Source organism: Colias eurytheme, chromosome 7 (assembly GCF_061535395.1).
Source record: "Colias eurytheme isolate Ceu_HAF_F1 chromosome 7, ilColEury1 Martin Lab GWU primary, whole genome shotgun sequence".
Taxonomy (NCBI): domain Eukaryota; kingdom Metazoa; phylum Arthropoda; class Insecta; order Lepidoptera; family Pieridae; genus Colias; species Colias eurytheme.
The window spans coordinates 149,306-168,530 of NC_142986.1; the positions used below are offsets into that span (position 1 = coordinate 149,306).

Below are 19,225 nucleotides of genomic sequence, written 5' to 3' on the forward strand. Positions count from 1 at the left end.
ATTAAAGCTCGAATACCATTGGAGTGATGTGATAAAATGAAATAATCTACGGAAAACATACAATTTTATATGATCAGCGTATAATAATTGACCTTCAATTAATAAATTAGTACCTAGGTATGTTAGTGTAACTACCTATTTCTTTAATTACTATAAGTGCATATTGAATTTAGTGACAGAAAACAATAGTAATTACCTACTTGGTAATTACTCGTGAAGGTCGTAAAAAAAGAAATCGTAATTAAACATTACACATTCTCTCCGTATTAAACTTTAATGAAAATACAAAAGTAATGCAATAGGTTAATATTCTTATGCTAAAGATTAATATAATTGGATCTACGATTATTAAAAAAAATAGATCAAGGATGATTTATTTTCTCAAGCAAATTAATGACATGTAGGTAAATAATAAATGCACTTAGATTACAAAAAGTAAATGCATTACTTTCTCCATAAACTTTGCCTGCTTATTTCTTATGTCATCAAAGGTTGCAGCACCTAAGTATAGTAGGTATGTAACATTGACATAACCTTGTCCTGTCAGCTAGCATGTCGGAGTGAAGAGCCCGTAGGCCGTAGCACGTAGAGGCAGGCGTCGAGTGCAGGTCGGTCGCCGGCGGGCGGCGGGCGCATGGCGGCGAGCGGCGAGCGCCGGCAGCGCCGCGGCCCCGCGCCCATCGCCTCCTTCGACCACGACGTCTCTGATGAGGTGCCTCTCCATGTTCCTCTATGCAAAACAAACAACAACTCGATGGAACCAAGTGTCGACCTGATATTAGTAAACGAATCATGACAACTTGTTATGACATTCTATCCTTAAAAAAAAGGAAACCTTTCTCTTTGTATCTTGACAATTAATGACAAAACAATACCATTGTGAATAATTTATTCGTAAGTAGGTATGTCATTCTTCGTGAATAGGAAACAACAGAATTAACTAACAGTTAACAGTCGCTTTTGTTAAAAGTTACAATGTGTACCTACTTTATTCCTAGTTATCTATCTAGTCACACAAACAAAATTTAATACAATATAATCTATTTTTTTTAAATCCATTCAAGTGACGGAAGTTTGCGAACTTCTGACTCAAACTGTTAACTATAACTTGTTTTATATTTCAGTCGAGTCCAGAAACAAAACAAACGTTTCGTCTGCCAGAAATACGCGAGGATCCCGCGTGTTCGAGCAGCACAGTCGCGGAGGAGGCGGGTCCTTCGGGCTCAGCGCTCGCACCGCCCGAGCAGCGCGCGCGCTCGCACTCGTCGCCCGCCGTGCACGCCGCGGTGCTGACCGCGCCCACCGCGCCGCGTATCGACATCTCGCGCGCCTCCAGTTCCAGCCACCACGACTCGCGCGACAGCTCGCCGGAGCTGGCTCTGTTCGCGGGCACCGGCTCGGGGGAGGAAGCCCGCGCCAAACTAGAGCTCGGTTTCCGCGAGGACGGAGCTCTCGACCTGCGTTCGTCCACTGAGGAACTCGCCTTTTTGGAAGGCGCCCCCGGAAATGGAAATGGGGAAATTCGAGCTCCCACCACCGCCCCTCCGTCGCGACGACATTCGCGAAAAGATAGCCAAGGTTCAGAAACGGCGCTCCTGGCGGTCTCCGGTCGAACTAGCCGGCTGTCGAGCGTCGGCTCTCAATGTTCCGCACACTCGGCTCTATCAGGATTCAGTCATGCAAGTCGCGTGTCTCGACTTTCTGTCGTATCGGGCGTGTCGCGCTCCCCTTCCCCGCATAAAATGTTACTCGAAACATCTTTCTGTGGCCCGAAACCGATCGAAACGGACCCTGAAATTTGTGCAGCTGCGGTAGAAGAGAGATTGCTTGAGATTGCAAAGTTATCAACGGAAGCGTCCGTTTTACCGGCGCCACCTGTAGATGCGCGCGATCGTCGCGAGGTACGGACGGAAGTAACAGTAGAGAGTTCAAGCGCGAGGTCAACAAGTAGCACGGCGCGTATCGTTTCTCCAGTACCACCTGCCACGACTCCAACTCCCACACCTACGCCCACTCCTGCACCGACGATCGCATTGACGTCGACAGTGTCTTCAGGTGCGATACCGAAACAGACGCCAGACACTCAACCTCCAACAGTTCCAGTTGATGAAGAGAAACGGTTGAAGGAAACGAGAAATCGTGCGCGAGTCGAAGAACGTAAAGCTCGGTCGAAAGAACGACGTGAACATTCACAACCTGAAGTTTACAAGACCTCTAATCGATCAAAGGATATTATTCGCATTAAACTCAAACCGGATAACGAATATGAAGATGATGACGATGAAAGTGAAAGAACTGTAATAAGCGGGGAGCCGGCTCGCAAACCGGTCACTTTAGAGTTAAACGATAATTGCGTTCAAACATTACGTGCGAATGAAATATCAGTGAGTCCGCTGACGGCGCGACGGACCCGCGACAGCCGCACGCCATCTCCCAGTGGCATCCCTGTATCTCGTAAATCATCATTTTGTTCTTTATTTAAATCTCGCGAAACTATAGCCTCTCCCGATTCTCCATCGGATGCATTAAAAAGAAAAAAGAGTCTAAACGAGGGTCGATCTCGAAGTAAGAGCAGAGATCGATCGGTTACTCCAACTTCCGCTGCGAAAATAAAAGGTTCAGTTTTATCCCTATTTAAAACACCCCGTAAGAGTGCAACATCTCCTTCGCCGAGTTCCAGAGATGGCTCACCGATTGTACAAGCGCAAAGACAGTTTCCTCAAACACCAGTCGACCGACAACGCACTGAGCGGCTTAAATATTATGAAGAGTCTAAAAACGGTATAATTCACATTCCTTTACGCACACCGCCCGATGAATTAGATACGGCCAGTGACAAGATAGAGCCTCCTTCACGCGACGTTCCGCGACCCTCTTCTGCTCCGCAAGTGAGATGTATGCCCGAGCGGCCCATTTCAGCCGCATCGGCGCCCTTGCCAAAACCGACACAGAGAACTGTTTTACCGGATGGAAGTATCATTATTCCGTTACATTCCCCCACAGAAAAGACTCCTAGTATTTCTAGATCTCCAGAGATTGAAACATTACCATCGACTGCCGTAACGCAGACACCGATCGTGACGCCGAAAGAAGATAAACGCTCACTCGAAGCCAAAGTTAGCAATGTCCCAGAAAATATCACAAAACCTACAACTAACTATTTACCCGATGAGTCTCCAGTGGGAAACGCACCGGCACCGAATTCTGCTCGAGCGAAGCGTAAAGAGCGAATCATATTCACCACGCACGTCGGGAGCAGGGAACAAGTGTTTAGTACACAATTTAGCATAACCAAAACGCCGAGCGTCACTAGCGAAATATCAGAGTCGATCCCGAGCTTTCCGGACAGCGAGGAGATGCGACCGATCGCCAGAGAGACGGAAATTACTACCGCAAACGTCGAAATCGGCATGAACGGGATCAAAGAGATGTCACAGCGGGAGGAGGAACCAAAAATAGAAAAAGTGTCCAGTATCGAGAGCGCCATAGAAGCGGAGCGCTCGACGCCGGGCACGCCGCAAGACACCGGCCGGGACTCGTCCGAGTCGGAGGGCGGGTCGGAGGTGCTGGCGCGCGGCGGCAGCGACGTGGAGCGGCGCGGGCTCGTGGTGCAGGAGTCGTTCGAGGAGCTGCCGTACGTGCCGACCACGCTGCCGCAGGAGCGCTCGCTGGGCGTGCCCATCGTGCCCGTGCGCGAGCGCGGCGGCGTGCGCGTGGCCGGCGTGCAGCGGCCGCGCGCCACGCACAACGCGGTGAGCACGCTGGGGCGGGTGGCCGCGCCCAGCGCCGCGCCGCGCGACGCGCCGCACGAGCGCCTGCGCATCCAGCTGCCGCGCCGCCCGCGCGCCGCTTCCGCCTCCGCCGCGCCGCCGCCGCCCGAGCGCACGCGCACGAGGAGCGGTAGCGAAGGTACCTTCATAAATAATAATAATTACTGCAGTTGTGATATGTGATTGAAAATAGTGGTTCTGCGCATTAATTCTTCGACACCCTGCATAACTTATCAAATATGTAGTGCATATCCATATCCATATATGTAATATATTTAAAAGCTTTCGACCTAATAAAATATACATAAATTTAAAATACTAATTGTTACAAATAAAAAAAGTTTAACAGTTTTAGTACTTAACACACAAAACTTTTATTAAAATAACTTTTAATTTCCCATTTAACACATTTGACATTTGACACCAGAAATCAAAGATTTTAACGGATTTTAAACGCGATTTATGCATCATACCATTATTCCAGTCTCCCCGTGTTCACGCTAATCGTCGTCTAAAGTGTGCAAACGTCGGGATAATAGTATAATGAACAAATCGCGTTTAAAATCTTTTAAAATTTTTAATTTCTAAATGTAGAACACAAGAGATATTGACATTATAATATTTTATACTAGATTTCCGCCCGCGGCGTCGCCCGCGTTTTCAAAGGAAAACCCGCATAGTTCCCGTTCCCGTGGGATTTCCGGGATAAAACCTACCCTATGTGTTAATCCAAGTTACCTTCTATAATATGTGTGCTAAATTTTATTGTAATCGGTTCAGTAGTATTTGCGTGAAAGAGTAACAAACACACACACACACACACACACATCCTCACAAACTTTCGCATTTATAATATTAGTAGGATTAAAACTGCTTTTTACATTATCTCTCTGATTAAATTTTTTTATTTATCTATCAAATTAAATACTTAATTAAACATTACTGAGAAACACGAAATATAAGGTTATTTATTACGCATACCATGTTTAAATATACATTTATAGTTGAATCGTTTCTTTCGCCTTAAATACGTATTTTATCATAATTTATCTATAATATTATTTTTTATTGACTTATCGAAATTCTCCTGTCTTAGCGAAATTTTCCCGACTTATGGATTTTTCCTGACTTATAGAAATTTTTGCGGCAAAGAAATTTTCCTCACGTATAGAAATTTTCCTGGCTTATAGAATTTTTCTTGGCGTAAAGAAATTTTCCTGGCGTATAAAATTTTTCCTGACTTATACAAATTTTCCTGACGTATAGAAATTTTCCTGGCGTATAGAAATTTTCCTGGCTTATAGAAATTTTCCCGACGTATAGAAATTTTCCTGGCGTATAGAAATTTACCTGGCTTACAAACATTTTCCTGACTTATACAATTTTTCCTTATCTACATAATTTTGCGGCAAAGAGAAATTTCCCTGACGTATAGAAATTTTCCTGGCTTATAGAAATTTTCCTGGCTTATAGAAATTTTCCCGACGTATAGAAAATTTCCCGGCGTATAGAAATTTTCCTGGCTCATAAACATTTTCCCGACGTATAGAAAATTTCCCGACGTATAGAAATTTTCCTGGTGTATAGAAATTTTCCTGGCTTATAAACATTTTCCCGACGAATAGAAAATTTCCCGACGTATAGAAATTTTCCTGGCGTATAGAAATTTTCCTGGCTTATAAACATTTTCCTGACTTATACAATTTTTCCTTATCTACATAATTTTGCGGCAAAGTAAATTTTCCCGACGTACAGAAATTTTCCTGGCGTATAGAAATTTTCCCGACGTATAGAAATTTTCCTGGCTTATATAAATTTTCCCAGCGTATAGAAATTTTCCTGGCGTATAGAAATTTTCCTGGCTTATAAACATTTTCCTGACGTATAGAAAATTTCTTGACGTATAGAAATTTTCCTGTCTTATAAACATTTTCCTGACTTATACAATTTTTTTACTTATCTACAAAATTTTGCGGCAAAGAGAAATTTTCCCGACGTAAAGAAATTTTCCTGGCGTATAGAAATTTTCCCGACGTATAGAAATTTTCCTGGCTTATATAAATTTTCCCAGCGTATAGAAATTTTCCTGGCGTATAGAAATTTTCCTGGCTTATAAACATTTTCCTGACGTATAGAAAATTTCTTGACGTATAGAAATTTTCCTGTCTTATAAACATTTTCCTGACTTATACAATTTTTTTACTACAAAATTTTGCGGCAAAGAGAAATTTTCCCGACGTAAAGAAATTTTCCTGGCGTATAGAAATTTTCCCGACGTATAGAAATTTTCCTGGCGTATAGAAATTTTCCCGACGTATAGAAATTTTCCTGGCTTATATAAATTTTCCCAGCGTATAGAAATTTTCCTGGCATATAGAAATTTTCCTGGCGTATTGAATTATTCCTGGCATATAGAATTTTTCCTGGCGTATAGAAATTTTCTGGCTTATAAACATTTTACGGACTTATACAATTTTTCCTTATCTACATAATTTTGCGTCAAAGAGAAATTTTCCCGACGTAAGGAAATTTTCTTGGCGTATATAATTTTTACTGACTTATACAAATTTTCCTGACGTATAGAAATTTTTCTGGCTTATAGAAATTATCCTGGCTTATAGAAATTTTCCCGACGTATAGAAATTTTCCTGGAGTATGGAAATTTTCCTGGCTTATAAACATTTTCCTGACTTATACAATTTTTTTACTTTTCTACAAAATTTTGCGGCAAAGAGAAATTTTCCCGACGTAAAGAAATTTTCCTGGCGTATAGAAATTTTCCCGACGTATAGAAATTTTCCTGGCTTATATAAATTTTCCCAGCGTATAGAAATTTTCCTGGCATATAGAAATTTTCCTGGCGTATTGAATTATTCCTGGCATATAGAATTTTTCCTGGCGTATAGAAATTTTCTGGCTTATAAACATTTTCCGGACTTATACAATTTTTCCTTATCTACATAATTTTGCGTCAAAGAGAAATTTTCCCGACGTAAAGAAATTTTCCCGGCGTATAGAAATTTTTCTGACGTATAGAAATTTTCCTGGCGTATAGAAATTTTCCTGGCATATAGAATTTTTCCTGGCTTATAGAAATTTTCCCGACGTATAAAAATTTTCCTGGCATATAGAAATTTTCCTGGCGTATAGAAATTTTCCGACGTATAGAAAATTTCCTGGCTTATATAAATTTTCCCGGCGTATAGAAATTTTCCTGGCTTATAGAAATTTTCCAGACGTACAGAAATTTTTCTGGCGTATAGAAATTTTCCTGTCTTAAATTTTCCTTTCGTTTGGAAATTTTCCTGGCTTATAGAATGCTGGCTTATAGAAATTTTCCCGACGTACAGAAATTTTCCTGGCTTATAAACATTTTCCTGACTTATACAATTTTTCCTTATCTTTATAATTTCGTGGCAAAGAGAAATTTTCCTTACGTATATAAATTTTCCTGGCTTATAGAATTTTTCCCTTCCTATGGAAATTTTCCTGGCTTATAAACATTTTCCTATCTATATAATTTTGCGGCAAAGAGAAATTTTCCTCACGTAAGTATAGAAATTTTCCTTGTATTTAGAAATTTTCCTGGCTTATAAAAATTTTCCTGACGTATAGAAATTTTCCTGGCTTATAAACATTTTCCTGACTTATACAAATTTTCGTCATCTATATAAATTTTCCTGACGTATAGAAATTTTCCTTTCTTATGGAAATTTTCCAGCTTATAGAAATTTTACCTGACTTAGCGTAATTTTTCTGTCAATCGAAATTTCCCTAACTACATATTGTTTAAATCATTTTTCTAATCTTCTTAAAATTGGAAATTTTAACCACCCATCTATTCCCACCCACATCCCGTACGCTATGCTTTCTATCCACAGGCCGCGCGTGTGCAGATGGCTCAGTATCTGCATAGCTAACGAACGTATAAACTCGCCTGGTCGTTGAGCGTTCATGAACAATATCATCATCATCATTTTTATTGAAAATAATATTCATATATTTTTCTTTGCCCGCAGATTCCCCTGATGTTAAATTCGCATTAGTATGAGTCGTTTCACCGCTGTCAAAAGTTACCCGTGGCCATGTCACATTAAAACGAATAAACACACTTTCGCATTTATAATATTATGGTAGAGGTCCGCCCCGGCTTCGCCCGTGGCACATATTTCGCAATAAAAGGTAGCCTTCATACCATACCAAATTTCATGCAAATTGGTTCAGTAGTTTAGGCGTGATTGAGTAACAGACAGACAGACAGAGTTACTTTCGCATTTATAATATTAGTATTGATTAAGATAAGGTATTTAAGTGAAGTGTATCAATTCTTAGAATTGTAAATGGCACCCAAAACAATTTCCAGTGAGCGAGAGCCGCAAAGCCGAGTGGATAGACTTCTCGGAAGTGCCGGAGCGGCGCAAGCAGCCGAAGCGCATCCAAACGCTGCCGGCGCGCGCGCGCTCGCCCGCGCTGAGCTACGCGCCGCCCGAGCACTGCCGCTGCGAGTGCCACGCGCACGCGCCGCCCGACGACGAGCTGCCGCTGCTCGACGACGCGCAACAGATGACCGTCAGGTATTATCAAAATATATGAATGCGCCTCTAAAAATGACATACGCTACTAAATACTACTAAATAGAGCCTAATAGAAGTTTTTGAAAAAGTTTCTAAGCGCTTAATTTTTAATTTTTTAATGAATGCTTTCAGTTGTAACAAATTACTTCAGTGTTAGATTTATAAAAATATCTGTGTGCCTGTGAATTTATTTGATTATTTCAATTAAAAAAAAAATGTTTACCTTATTCAACAGTGCATAAATTCCAAATTTCATCCAAATGGTGATAATTTGTTTTAGCCGTGAAAACTTTAAGACAGTCTTTTATAAAATTACTGTGCATGAAATATTATTCTAGAAAATAAGCTATAACAACCATGTTGTTTATGACGGGCAGCTCGTCGTCGCTGGAGTGCGGCGAGGGCGTGCAGGTGAACGTGCACATCGCTCCCTTCACCGCCGACCTCGACTTACACAACCATGATGATATGGTGAGCTTTATGTATAGCTTTATATAAGCTTTATATATAATAAAAAAAGCTTTGTCACATAGATATCTTAATATCAGCTATGTGACAAAGCTTTTTTTTGTGGAAATCAATTTCATCCAGTCCACTTTAATAATGATATTTTACACGCTTTATATTAGCTTCACCTGTATGTTTGTTTGTTTGTAACCGACTTCTTTGGGCGCGATTTTGACCCACTTTAAACGGCCAGATTTCGTCCAAACTTTGTAGATTTATTGAGAACCGATGACAATACACTAATTTGATAAAATTTTCTATTTTTTAGTTCGGTTTTCTATAAAAAGCGTGTTTTTTAGTTTTTTTAAACTAAGTATTATTTTATTCATGATTGCAGGGCCGGCCGCAATGACCACAGGCGAGCGCACACGCCTTCCACGAACGAGCAAACGCGTTTTTACTTCTACTGAGAGTTTAAACTTTTATAAATATTCTCTATTGACTCAAACTGAGATGTTATCATTTTTAAGATGTAAATTTACCCGTTAGATATATAATATTATATTTATAGCGTCGTTTGTAACTCCTATTAGCTACCGTTGACCTTGCATTTTCGATGTTTATTAATGTTAGATATTATTTCGATTGTGCGATAGCAAATCTTTAGTCACCGTTCCGGTATAGAAATGGCGGAGTCGTTGAGATTTTATTGAATCTCGTCATTCGTCTTTCACTTTTTGTATAAAACTTTCAACTTCTTGTATTTTATTCGTTATTTGTAGATGTTATAAATATCATAAGATTATATCAAATATATTAGCTCAATCATTTCTAACCGGTCGGTTGTTTGCGGAGCGCTAGTGGCGCCCTCCTTGCGTATCATAGAATCATCTCATCTGTGCGAAATGAGAAGCCGCAGTTTGTAATGTTTTCAATTTTAGTTGCGCAGTTGTTTTGCCGATTGGGACACATTTCATTGTAGTTTAATCTTGCTCAATCTAATTAATCATTGCTGCTTTTGATGACTAACTAGCTGTATGTAAAAACCAAATTTCGTATGAATTGTTTTGTCAGATGAAACTGGTATCGAACTTTTATAATATTACTACTTATATCAAATTGTTACTATAAATGTTGGATACCCCTAAAATAAATCTTTATTTGTTCATTGTTAAAGATTTTATAAAATAACGAACACCAGTCATTTTAACTGTTTCGATCCTTTCAAGTTTCAACTCTGTGATTTTATTAAAAGGAAATTTAATATTACATGTAAATGCTTAATCAAAAATTTAAAAAGTAAACGAAACCATGCTGAAGTAATATATGTAATTAGAAGTTCTTGTCACCCCCATGTGATGTCTCGTATGAAATTATTTAAACTTTCAAGATCTTTTGCTATACTTTTGCAGAAATTCACAACTTTATTAATTGTAAGCTTTTGCGGACCTTGTAAGCTTATCAAACATTGTAAGACAGTCGTATATAAATAGTTTGGCCTTATCTTGTCCTATTGGAGCATGAATCGAATATCAATTAGATATAAAAACAAATTGAATTAGAACTTAGAACGGTAAATTATAAACAACAATATGACGGAATTGAGTCACTAGTCACTCATAGCGAAGTACCATTTAATGCGAGTTTTAAATTTTTATTAAGCTACTTTCCGCACGCTCAGTTTTTACCAATTGACGACTAGCTAATAAAAAATGTTATAAAACTGCCAAGTGTTGAAATTTAAATAAGTTCACCTTCACTTGTTCATTTTCGCTAATTCGAGTTAAGTTATGTAATTTATATTAAGCTCTACATTTCTAAGTTGCATACATTGGCTATTTCATTAAAAAATTTACAATTAAAATATATTTCGATCCAAATTCAAATTTGTTAATTTTGTGACTAGTTTTGCAAAGTTGAAAACTCATAGTTTAATTTCCTTTAATTATAATTATTCTAAAAGCTCGCATTAAGGTGTACCATCTTATTGAATTAGAGCCCGAGTAGTCGGTCTGTCCTGTCCTACAATGTTGCGCACCTCAGCGATTCATTGTCACTGATCTAACGCATTTCGTGTATAAATGTATGTACCAATGTTACTAATTCTGCAGATTAGGCAAAAGTCTGAAATTTAAAGAGATATATGAATATATTAAAAATTTTTGCTTTCCAACTTGTTTTTTATTGAAATTCCTTTGCAATAGAATTAAATAAATAATATAATGCCAACCAACTACGAATAGGAACTTTTCAATGAAGTGTCAAATATTTAAGCCTTTTAGCAATAACAAGGATATTAATGTAACGGTTAGGGAAAATATTAGTTGCATTGCACCATTTGACAATTTATAGATGACTCATCATATTTTTATTCTTACCATAACCGCTCGCATTTCACCGGTTAAAGCTGTTGTTAACGTTTATTAACTGTCAGAAGCGTTAAATTACAAAAGATGTCATTTGACTTGCGACTCTTGTTAACTTTTAAGTTATAACTATGCTAAAAAAATGCATGCACCAATGTCGATACGTTTCGCAGTCTCTGTTAAAGTCATAGTTACTGTTAAATTTGACATTAATCTTAACTATAACTACTATGATGGTGCACCAAGCCTTAATTAGTTTGAATTAACTACCGACTAAAATATGCAGAATCAACACTTTTATTAAAATTGAATAGTACTTAGTAGTTTTATGTACGGAGCTAATATTTCAATTTACTCATAGTTGTAAAATAATCGGTAAGTTTTGTCTCAATCAGAAATTGTAAAATAAAACGAAGCAAATAAATAGAAAACAATTTTATTCCTTAGCTTCACATACAATTGAGAATTGTGTTTTACATATATAAATGCAGAATATCATTTAAAATAACTTTACAAAACTGTCGACTTAAGTTAAGATGACCACTCGAATAAATTATAACTTGTAAACACACCAATATTTTACAGATGCTATCGGAGACATTATGGATCTATAATTAGCGATTAAATCACTTTATACAAAACAAATAAAATTTTCGATGTTCCCTCGCACACTCGGGGCTCGCTATAAAACCGTATAAAAGTATACAAAAGCGTCGGCAGTCATCTGTGGGGGTGTGTGGGGTGTTGGGGGTGCTGGGGGTGTTCACTTGAAGATCTTCCCCTGGTTGAACTTGCGTCCCTTGGCGTCGGTACCAGTCCACGAGAAGTAGTTGTTGACCAGCTTCTTTGTCTCCTCGCTGGCCGGGTCCAACTTCTTCCAGTCGTACGACTCGTAGTCGATCTGCAATTATAATACACAATTATTGATGGATAAAAGTGAAGTCCCATGTCCCCTAGTGGGGTAAGGGGCATCTGCCCCTTACCCCACTAGGGGACATGGTTTTATCCCGGAAATCCCACGGGAAAGGGAACTATGCGGGGTTTTCTCTGAAAACGCGGGCGAAGCCGCGGGCGGAAAGCTAGTATATTATGAATTGGGGCATCAGAGACCAGAGACACGGCTCGTAGTGTGGTGGAGACGCGTGTGTGCGCGTGTGTAGTGTGTGAACATGTCACTCACCTGCCAGTCGGGCGAGAGCGGGAAGGCGAGCTCGTGGCCGCGCCACACCCACACGCCGGAGATGCTCGAGTCGTTGTCGGACCCGAACAGGCACACCGACGCGAACGCCTGCTTGCGCATCTTGTCCAGCCGCTGGAACATGCCTGACACAAACACAAAACATCACTACATAGTATAAAACAAAATCGGTTTCTCTGTCCCTATGTATGCTTAAATCTTTAAAACTACGGAACGGATTTTGATGCGGTTTTTTTTAAATAGATAGAGTGATTCAAGAGGAAGGTTTTAGTATATAAATTATTATGTTTTAGACAAAGTGGGCGAAGCCGCGGGCGGAAAGCTAGTTACACATAAAACAAAGATAAGCAAAGAGCTGGAAAAATTTTTGAAGTGAAAACTTCTTTAGCGGCGTTGAGCACTTTTTCTGTAATGGGTATAAAATCTTAAACTCGCGTCAGGACACGTGACCTGATCGAAAAAGCGTAAGACGGATAACATTCCAAAATATCAAACATGCTCGTTAATAATCAAGTTTTCACTTCTGCCGGCACTCTCGGAGTGCAACCCGTCTTTTTTATGGTTTTTAATTCGTTCGATTTGTCTCTGCCCCGAATAAATATTTTCCCTAAATGTTCCTTTACTTCCTACCTATCAAACATTATTCGATTACTGTAAGTAAAGATTGATATTTATACATGCGTTCAGAAATATGTATGAAATGTCGTGTGTGAAATATCAGGTGTCGTGTGTTAAGTATCGTGTTTTAAGTATCTGTATAAAGTGTCGTTTAATCTTTATTGAAAAAAATATACTGACAACTTACATTTTCTATGTATAAGGGCCGATTATTCAATGCTTGGATAAAACTTATCCGTCCAATAAAGTATTACACAATTGACGATAATATTAAAATGTGACGTAAACTGTCAAATACGGGCATTTAGAATATGTTCTTAAAATGGTAGTTTTATACATTATTCGACGAATAAGTTTTATCCAACCATTGAAAAATCGGCTCTAACATCTATAATTTGCCACAGCCAAAATATATTTTCAAATATTCAAAAATTGCATTACAAAAAAAATAAATACAATACTAAAAGTCCTTAGATTCCCAAATCACTGAGTGGATATATCCATTTTGTACTGTTAAGTTCATTTAAATTGTTTTCTTATTTAATAACTGTAGTAATAATTTATAGGAACAAATAAACATATTTTCTCTTCATTGCCAATTTCTCTTACGTTTTCATAAATTATATTACAGTATTACATATCTTAATATATATAAATCTTGTGTCACAATGTTTGTCCTCAATGGACTCCTAAACCACTTAACCGATTATAATAAAATTCGCACACCATGTGCAGTTCGATCCAACTTTAGAGATAGGATAGTTTAAACATGTAAGTACCACGGGCGAAGCCGGGGCGGACCGCTAGTACTACATATGTATTATGCAGTAAATATACGCACCGGTGATGAGGTTACAGCTCATGAACACCTTGGCGAGCTCCTCGGGGTACTTGTACTCAGCGAACCAGATGGAGTAGTTCTCGGGGTCGAACTTCTCCCAGAAGTAGGGGACAGACACAGACTCGTCCTCGTTTGAGTAGCACCGCTTGAAGTCGTCCATGTTGAACGTACTGCAATGTGCAAATGGAACAGTTAGAGCGTATACGCACTATGCGGGTAGCCGTCCGGCTGACCGCAAGCACAATTATGTACGTAATATTCATTTCTATGCGCACTGCGATGCGGCTACCGCAGACCGCACAGTGCGCATAGAAATGAATATTACGTACATAATTGTGCTTGCGGTCAGCCGGACGCCTACCCGCAATGCGGTTACCCGCATAATGCGTATACGCTCTTAAATGACGATGGCATAGAAATTATTGTTGTCTGATTTTGCTCAGTTATTTATTTTTTAAATCAATAAACTAATAAAAAAGGGAGTTTCAATCAAATAATCACTTTCTAATTTAATAATTTTATTAGATTTCTTCATAAAGATAATATTATGTGGTTAACAGCCTATACATTGAACTACTCTTTAAATCAATATTTAATGATTTCAAAGAATAGATGACTTATTGCCATCAATTAATTTGGAAATAGACTGAATTTATTGCATAATGTGACCTTTTTTAAAAATTACATTTCATAATCCTTAAGTGATGCATGTGTCTGACTCACCCCTTGGGCATGGAGTCGAAGGGGTCCTTGGACTCTTTGGGTTTCTCGTCCAAATCATCGGCTGGTTCAGGCTCTTTCACTTCCTTCTCCTTCTTGGGCTGTTCCTTCTTTTCCTTTTTCTCCTTTTTGGCTCCCTCTGGCTGAAGTTATTATAGAGAACCATTACATTTATGGTAAAATATAAGTGTTATAGCAAAAAATAGAAAAAATTCGATAATGAGGCGGGTTCAAATCCTGTCTTGTGATTAAATTTATCTATTCTATCATTTTCTCAAATGCTAAATAATTGAATATCAAAATGAAGTTTCCTTTTTTACAGATAAATGAAAATGTATGTATATATAATTTATTATAAATAGTGTTGAGCACCATCGACCTCAATATATGACATAATTCTCATGATCCTTAACCTAAGGTTGCCTGGAAGAGATCGCTGTATTAGTTAGTTCTTTAAAGAAACGAATCTTCAATGGCGGCGCTTATCATTCCCTCTCGCTCACACACGGCCGTACGGTATGCAAAAAAAAAATGGAAAAATAAAATCACTAAAATGTATTTGATTTTCCCTATAATAGTTTTTATCATAAATTTACAATGACAATAATGCATTTGCGAAAGTAAATAATGTTTTATTGGAATTTGACAAAATATGTTCTTTGGGAAAAGTTGTTCAGTTTTATGGGCTTATTACAAGTATTATGGGGATTTTATTACATTCTGTATACGTAAATATGATAATTCATATAAATACACAAATACAATAACAAAAAAGTTTGTCAACAAACAATTTGAAATAATTAATAAAATAATTATCAATTTACGTTATTTTTATTTTCTTTTTTGCTGATCCTACCATCTGTCAAAGTCAGCTTTGGCCGCCATTGAAGATTCGTTTCTTTAATGAACTGACTAATATTAGCGATAAGGCCGCCTTTTTCTACGTTTTTCTATTGTCTGTGCTTTTTGTTATTATTTTGTTTCTGGTACAAATAAAGTATTTATTCATTCATTCATTCATTCAATGAACTTCAGTCTATTTTTAAAGTCTCATCAATACTCAAGATTAGATATTAGAGCTGGATATAAGCCACGAGTCTAGTGTGGGCATATTGCCTGAAATTATACTTATAACACTGTTAACAGCTTTATAGCATTATGTATCAACAAAAACTATATGCTTGATTCAGTAATAAATATTCTATTAAGCTATTGCACAGCTTCTATCGCGGGCCTTGAGCGCGGGGACCGAATCGAGAAATTCCGTAAAGAAAATACCTCACGCTCCCCACGGGGACGGGCGCGGAGGTGTGGCTTGAAGGCATAGCATGCAATAGCTTTACCGCGGCAGTCCCCGAGTGCCACACGTCTTTTTATTTTCTGTGGCCATCAACAACCGCTGACATTCAGTATACCTTCTTATCCTTGGTGAGCTCCTGGTACTTCTTGGGGTCGTACACGGGCGCGTTGCTGCAGAGCGTGAGCGCTCCGGTGACTCGCAGCACTTGCGGCTGGTTGGCCAGCGTCACGAACCAGCGCTGCACGTTCACCAGGGACGAGCGCAGGCTTGGCTCCAGGACGTGCTGGAATGCCGTGCAATACAGATTTAGTGTGTTTGTTTGTAGTTATATCATTAATTTAACTAGTTTATACTGTATAGGTATATCTTAGATCCTAAAATTTATAATGAAAGTTAACTTAAAATAGTTATTTACATAGTGCAGGAATACAATTGCTATGGCTGCTATAAAATTTTTAATAGTAATCAAACAAAGATTAATTAATTGCAAGCAAAGTAAAAGCAAACAAAATTATTTGCAAGTATGAAATATTTGTCACAAGAAATTGATTTAACACCACTTTAAATTCCAGACATTACCTGGAAGGAGTGAATGAGTGTGCAGAACACGATGATGTCGGCCAGAGTGACTCGCTCGGTGACGAGGAATGTGCGAGTGAGCAGGTGGCTGTCCAGGAGCTTCAGGGCAGCCAAGAGATCACTCTTTGCACGCTCCACATTCTATAAAACATATTTAAATTAATAATTCATTGATTTTATACATTTTGCCTAACATTCAAATGTATCTAAGATCTGTAAAATGTAAGTAAATCAATTATTGTAACAATCAATAACTTTTAGGCCCTGCGCAGACGGCACACTTTTTGTGCGATCGAGTCTGCGGCGCACAAAAAGTCTGCATGGCGCGCAAAAAGTCGGTCGCGGATTTTTCACAGACTCAACGCACACGACGCACATCTTCGATCATTTTGTCGGCAGAGCTGTAGGGACGTAGACGCTATGGAAATCGTGTAAAGTGTGCGCCGTCTGCGTTAGCGCGCGTTGAAGCAAACGTTCAATTCTTTTCACACACTTTTGTGCGGAGCGGCGCGGTGCGGTCTGCCCGAATTACACGGATTTTTTGTGCGCCGGACTTTTTGCGCGTCGTGTGCGTTACTGCATATAATTTCATAGGTTCTATTTTCACAGACTAAAAAGTGCGTCACGGATAGTCTGTCGTCTGCGCAGGGCCTTAATATTCAAATAATTCCAACATCAGTAATATTTATTTGCATAACAATTTATACAGGGTGTCCCAAAAAGTAGTGATGAACGCAAGTTGGGAGGTAGAGGACCTACGTCAATTATTGCGGAATATGCTTGATTTTTTTTGTGCTAAGCTGAAAGATAGGCCAATTCAGTATGGTAACATTTACTATAGTTAGAACTTTGAATGGAATAAAAAAAGAATTAAATGCCAAGAAAGATAAAATTACCGAGTATGTTCACCACTTCAAGGGCCCGTAAAAAAATAAAATCACATAAAAAAAGTTTTCCAATTGGCTTAAACTTGCTCTATCTATCAGGTAGCTACCCTGAAAATTTCATTTTATTATTCAGAAGGCTTCAATAGAAAAATTGAAATCTAATTCACGTCACCATGAGTGAAAATATCATCGTACTCGGCGATAGCAGAAAAATTGAAAAAAACGTCATAACTTCGAAAATACGAAAAATCGCATAACATACATGGGGGTGATTCGGATAGCCCTCTAGGTCCTCTACCTCCCAACTTGCGTTCATCACTACTTTTTGGGACACCTTTATAAAGTACTAGGTTTCCGCCCGCGGCTTCGCCCGCGCAGTCAAAGAAAAACCCGCATAGTTCCCGTTCCCGTGGGATTTCCGGGATTGCGTCATTTTCCCGGGATAAAAAGTAGCCTATGTCCTTTCTCGGGTATCAAAATATCTCCATATCAAATTTCATGAAAATTGGTTCAGTAGTTTAGGCGTGATTGCGTAACAGACAGACAGACAGAGTTACTTTCGCATTTATAATATTAGTATGGATTTACCACTTTGTTGAACTGCATGATGCCAAGGTAGGGGAACACCCAGGCGCAGGAGGCGGGAAGCAGTTCACTGTCAGCCCATGACGCCCATTGGTACACTGCGGCTTGTGACTTCAGGTCTGACCCACGGAGGGCTTCATTGGCCACTGAAAAATGTATATGAATAATAAATATTTAATTTGACTTCTTCGTGTAACCAAAAAAATAATAAGTATCACAGATTATTTATTTATTTATGATAAGGTACCTTACAGCTAGTGATAAAATTTTTGAGATGAATAAATACTAAGCTACGCCAATTAAAAGGTACACCAATAGGTAGTAAAAATATCAGATATTTATGAGTATCCTTGAACAACATGAGTCATCTTTAAAATGTTGTCCTAACTTCCTAGTTTTAATAACGACATTATTTTATGTTTAAAAAAAGTATTGACTGTACATTCTTAATTCTTTTACAAATTGAAAAGGAAATTTTGAATAGTGCATTATAGTTAATTTTAAATGACAGGATACGGTTGAAAATAACTTCATTTATGAATATCGTGATACAAGATTGGAACATTACCAACAGCTGTGATGAAGTGTGATATATTAATAAGATAAGTGAATTATAATAAAACAAAAGTACAGGCTCTTCTTGACTATACAGTAATAAATTAATCGGCTAATAAGTTACATTATTGATGATAAAATCATATTTTTCTGTATACTTTCATCAATACGTAAAGTAAAAAAAACGTAAACAGCTTTAAGGTTATGGGCAGCGAAAAATGTAAATAAATTATAAAATATTTACCGTAGTAGGCGATGGCATTGCTCTCGGTGAGGAACACTTTCCCATCAGCACTTTCATACGCAGGAACCTAAAATTATCAGCAAACATTACACGTCACCGTCAAAAACATCTGTGCACAGGTCACTATCACTTCACTTAGCACTAAATGTACACTCACTTTACCGGCCGGAAACTTCTTCAGGAAACCATCTGACTTGTTCGTCTCTCCGAACACAAAGTTTGGAGCAACTTTTACGTCGGCTCCAGAGTACTGTGCGGCGATCAACGCCTTATAGGCACGGAAGTTTTCCGGATAAGTGTAAAGTACCTAAAACAAATAAACTCACAGTGTAATAAAGTAATAAAAGAGCACATTTTCCTATTCATGGTTTTGCAGAAAACAATTAGATTGTAAAGATATTCCAAGATAACACAAAGACCTACCCCGGCCGCCATGGTTGACATCTACGGAAAGAGAAATTTCAGAGGGGCGAGGGAGGGAAGAAAAATTCAAGTGTCAGACTTGACATTGACATTGAATGTGCCATTGTCATCAGGGAGT

General features: G+C 38.5%; 2 protein-coding genes across 2 annotated transcripts; one reads left to right on the plus strand and one right to left on the minus strand.

The window, feature by feature from the left end:
• The first annotated feature begins 634 nt into the window (after positions 1-634).
• On the plus strand, positions 635-10,964 carry LOC149906842 (uncharacterized). Its single transcript, XM_090103887.1, has 7 exons — positions 635-712; positions 1,125-2,013; positions 2,092-3,430; positions 3,473-3,909; positions 8,134-8,344; positions 8,722-8,815; positions 9,189-10,964. The coding sequence occupies exons 1-7, from the start codon at positions 635-637 to the stop codon at positions 9,201-9,203; spliced, it is 3,063 nt and encodes a 1,020-aa protein (XP_089960013.1). The 3' UTR covers positions 9,204-10,964.
• Positions 10,965-11,577: 613 nt separating this feature from the next.
• eEF1gamma (elongation factor 1-gamma) lies at positions 11,578-19,191 on the minus strand. Its single transcript, XM_090103888.1, has 10 exons — positions 19,108-19,191; positions 18,842-18,991; positions 18,685-18,751; positions 17,889-18,031; positions 16,414-16,554; positions 15,950-16,117; positions 14,538-14,677; positions 13,815-13,984; positions 12,338-12,480; positions 11,578-12,058 (listed from the first exon to the last, which is right to left on the minus strand). Exons 1-10 carry the CDS (start codon positions 19,126-19,128, stop codon positions 11,921-11,923), a joined length of 1,281 nt encoding a protein of 426 aa, XP_089960014.1. The 5' UTR covers positions 19,129-19,191; the 3' UTR covers positions 11,578-11,920.
• Between the last annotated feature and the right edge of the window lie 34 nt (positions 19,192-19,225).

What these genes read in the sequence shown, in the direction of transcription:
- LOC149906842 (XM_090103887.1), top strand. Translation starts at nt 635, where the DNA reads ATGGCGGCGAGCGGCGAGCGCCGGCAGCGCCGCGGCCCCGCGCCCATC. An exon ending in ACCACGACGTCTCTGATGAG is followed by an intron (nt 713 to 1,124) that starts GTGCCTCTCCAT and finishes TTTATATTTCAG; the next exon opens with TCGAGTCCAGAAACAAAACA. An exon ending in AACTCCCACACCTACGCCCA is followed by an intron (nt 2,014 to 2,091) that starts CTCCTGCACCGA and finishes ACACTCAACCTC; the next exon opens with CAACAGTTCCAGTTGATGAA.
- eEF1gamma (XM_090103888.1), bottom strand. Translation starts at nt 19,128, where the DNA reads ATGTCAACCATGGCGGCCGGG. An exon ending in TTCGACTCCATGCCCAAGGG is followed by an intron (nt 13,985 to 14,537) that starts GTGAGTCAGACA and finishes TGCACATTGCAG; the next exon opens with TACGTTCAACATGGACGACT. An exon ending in CGCTCTCGCCCGACTGGCAG is followed by an intron (nt 12,059 to 12,337) that starts GTGAGTGACATG and finishes TTATAATTGCAG; the next exon opens with ATCGACTACGAGTCGTACGA.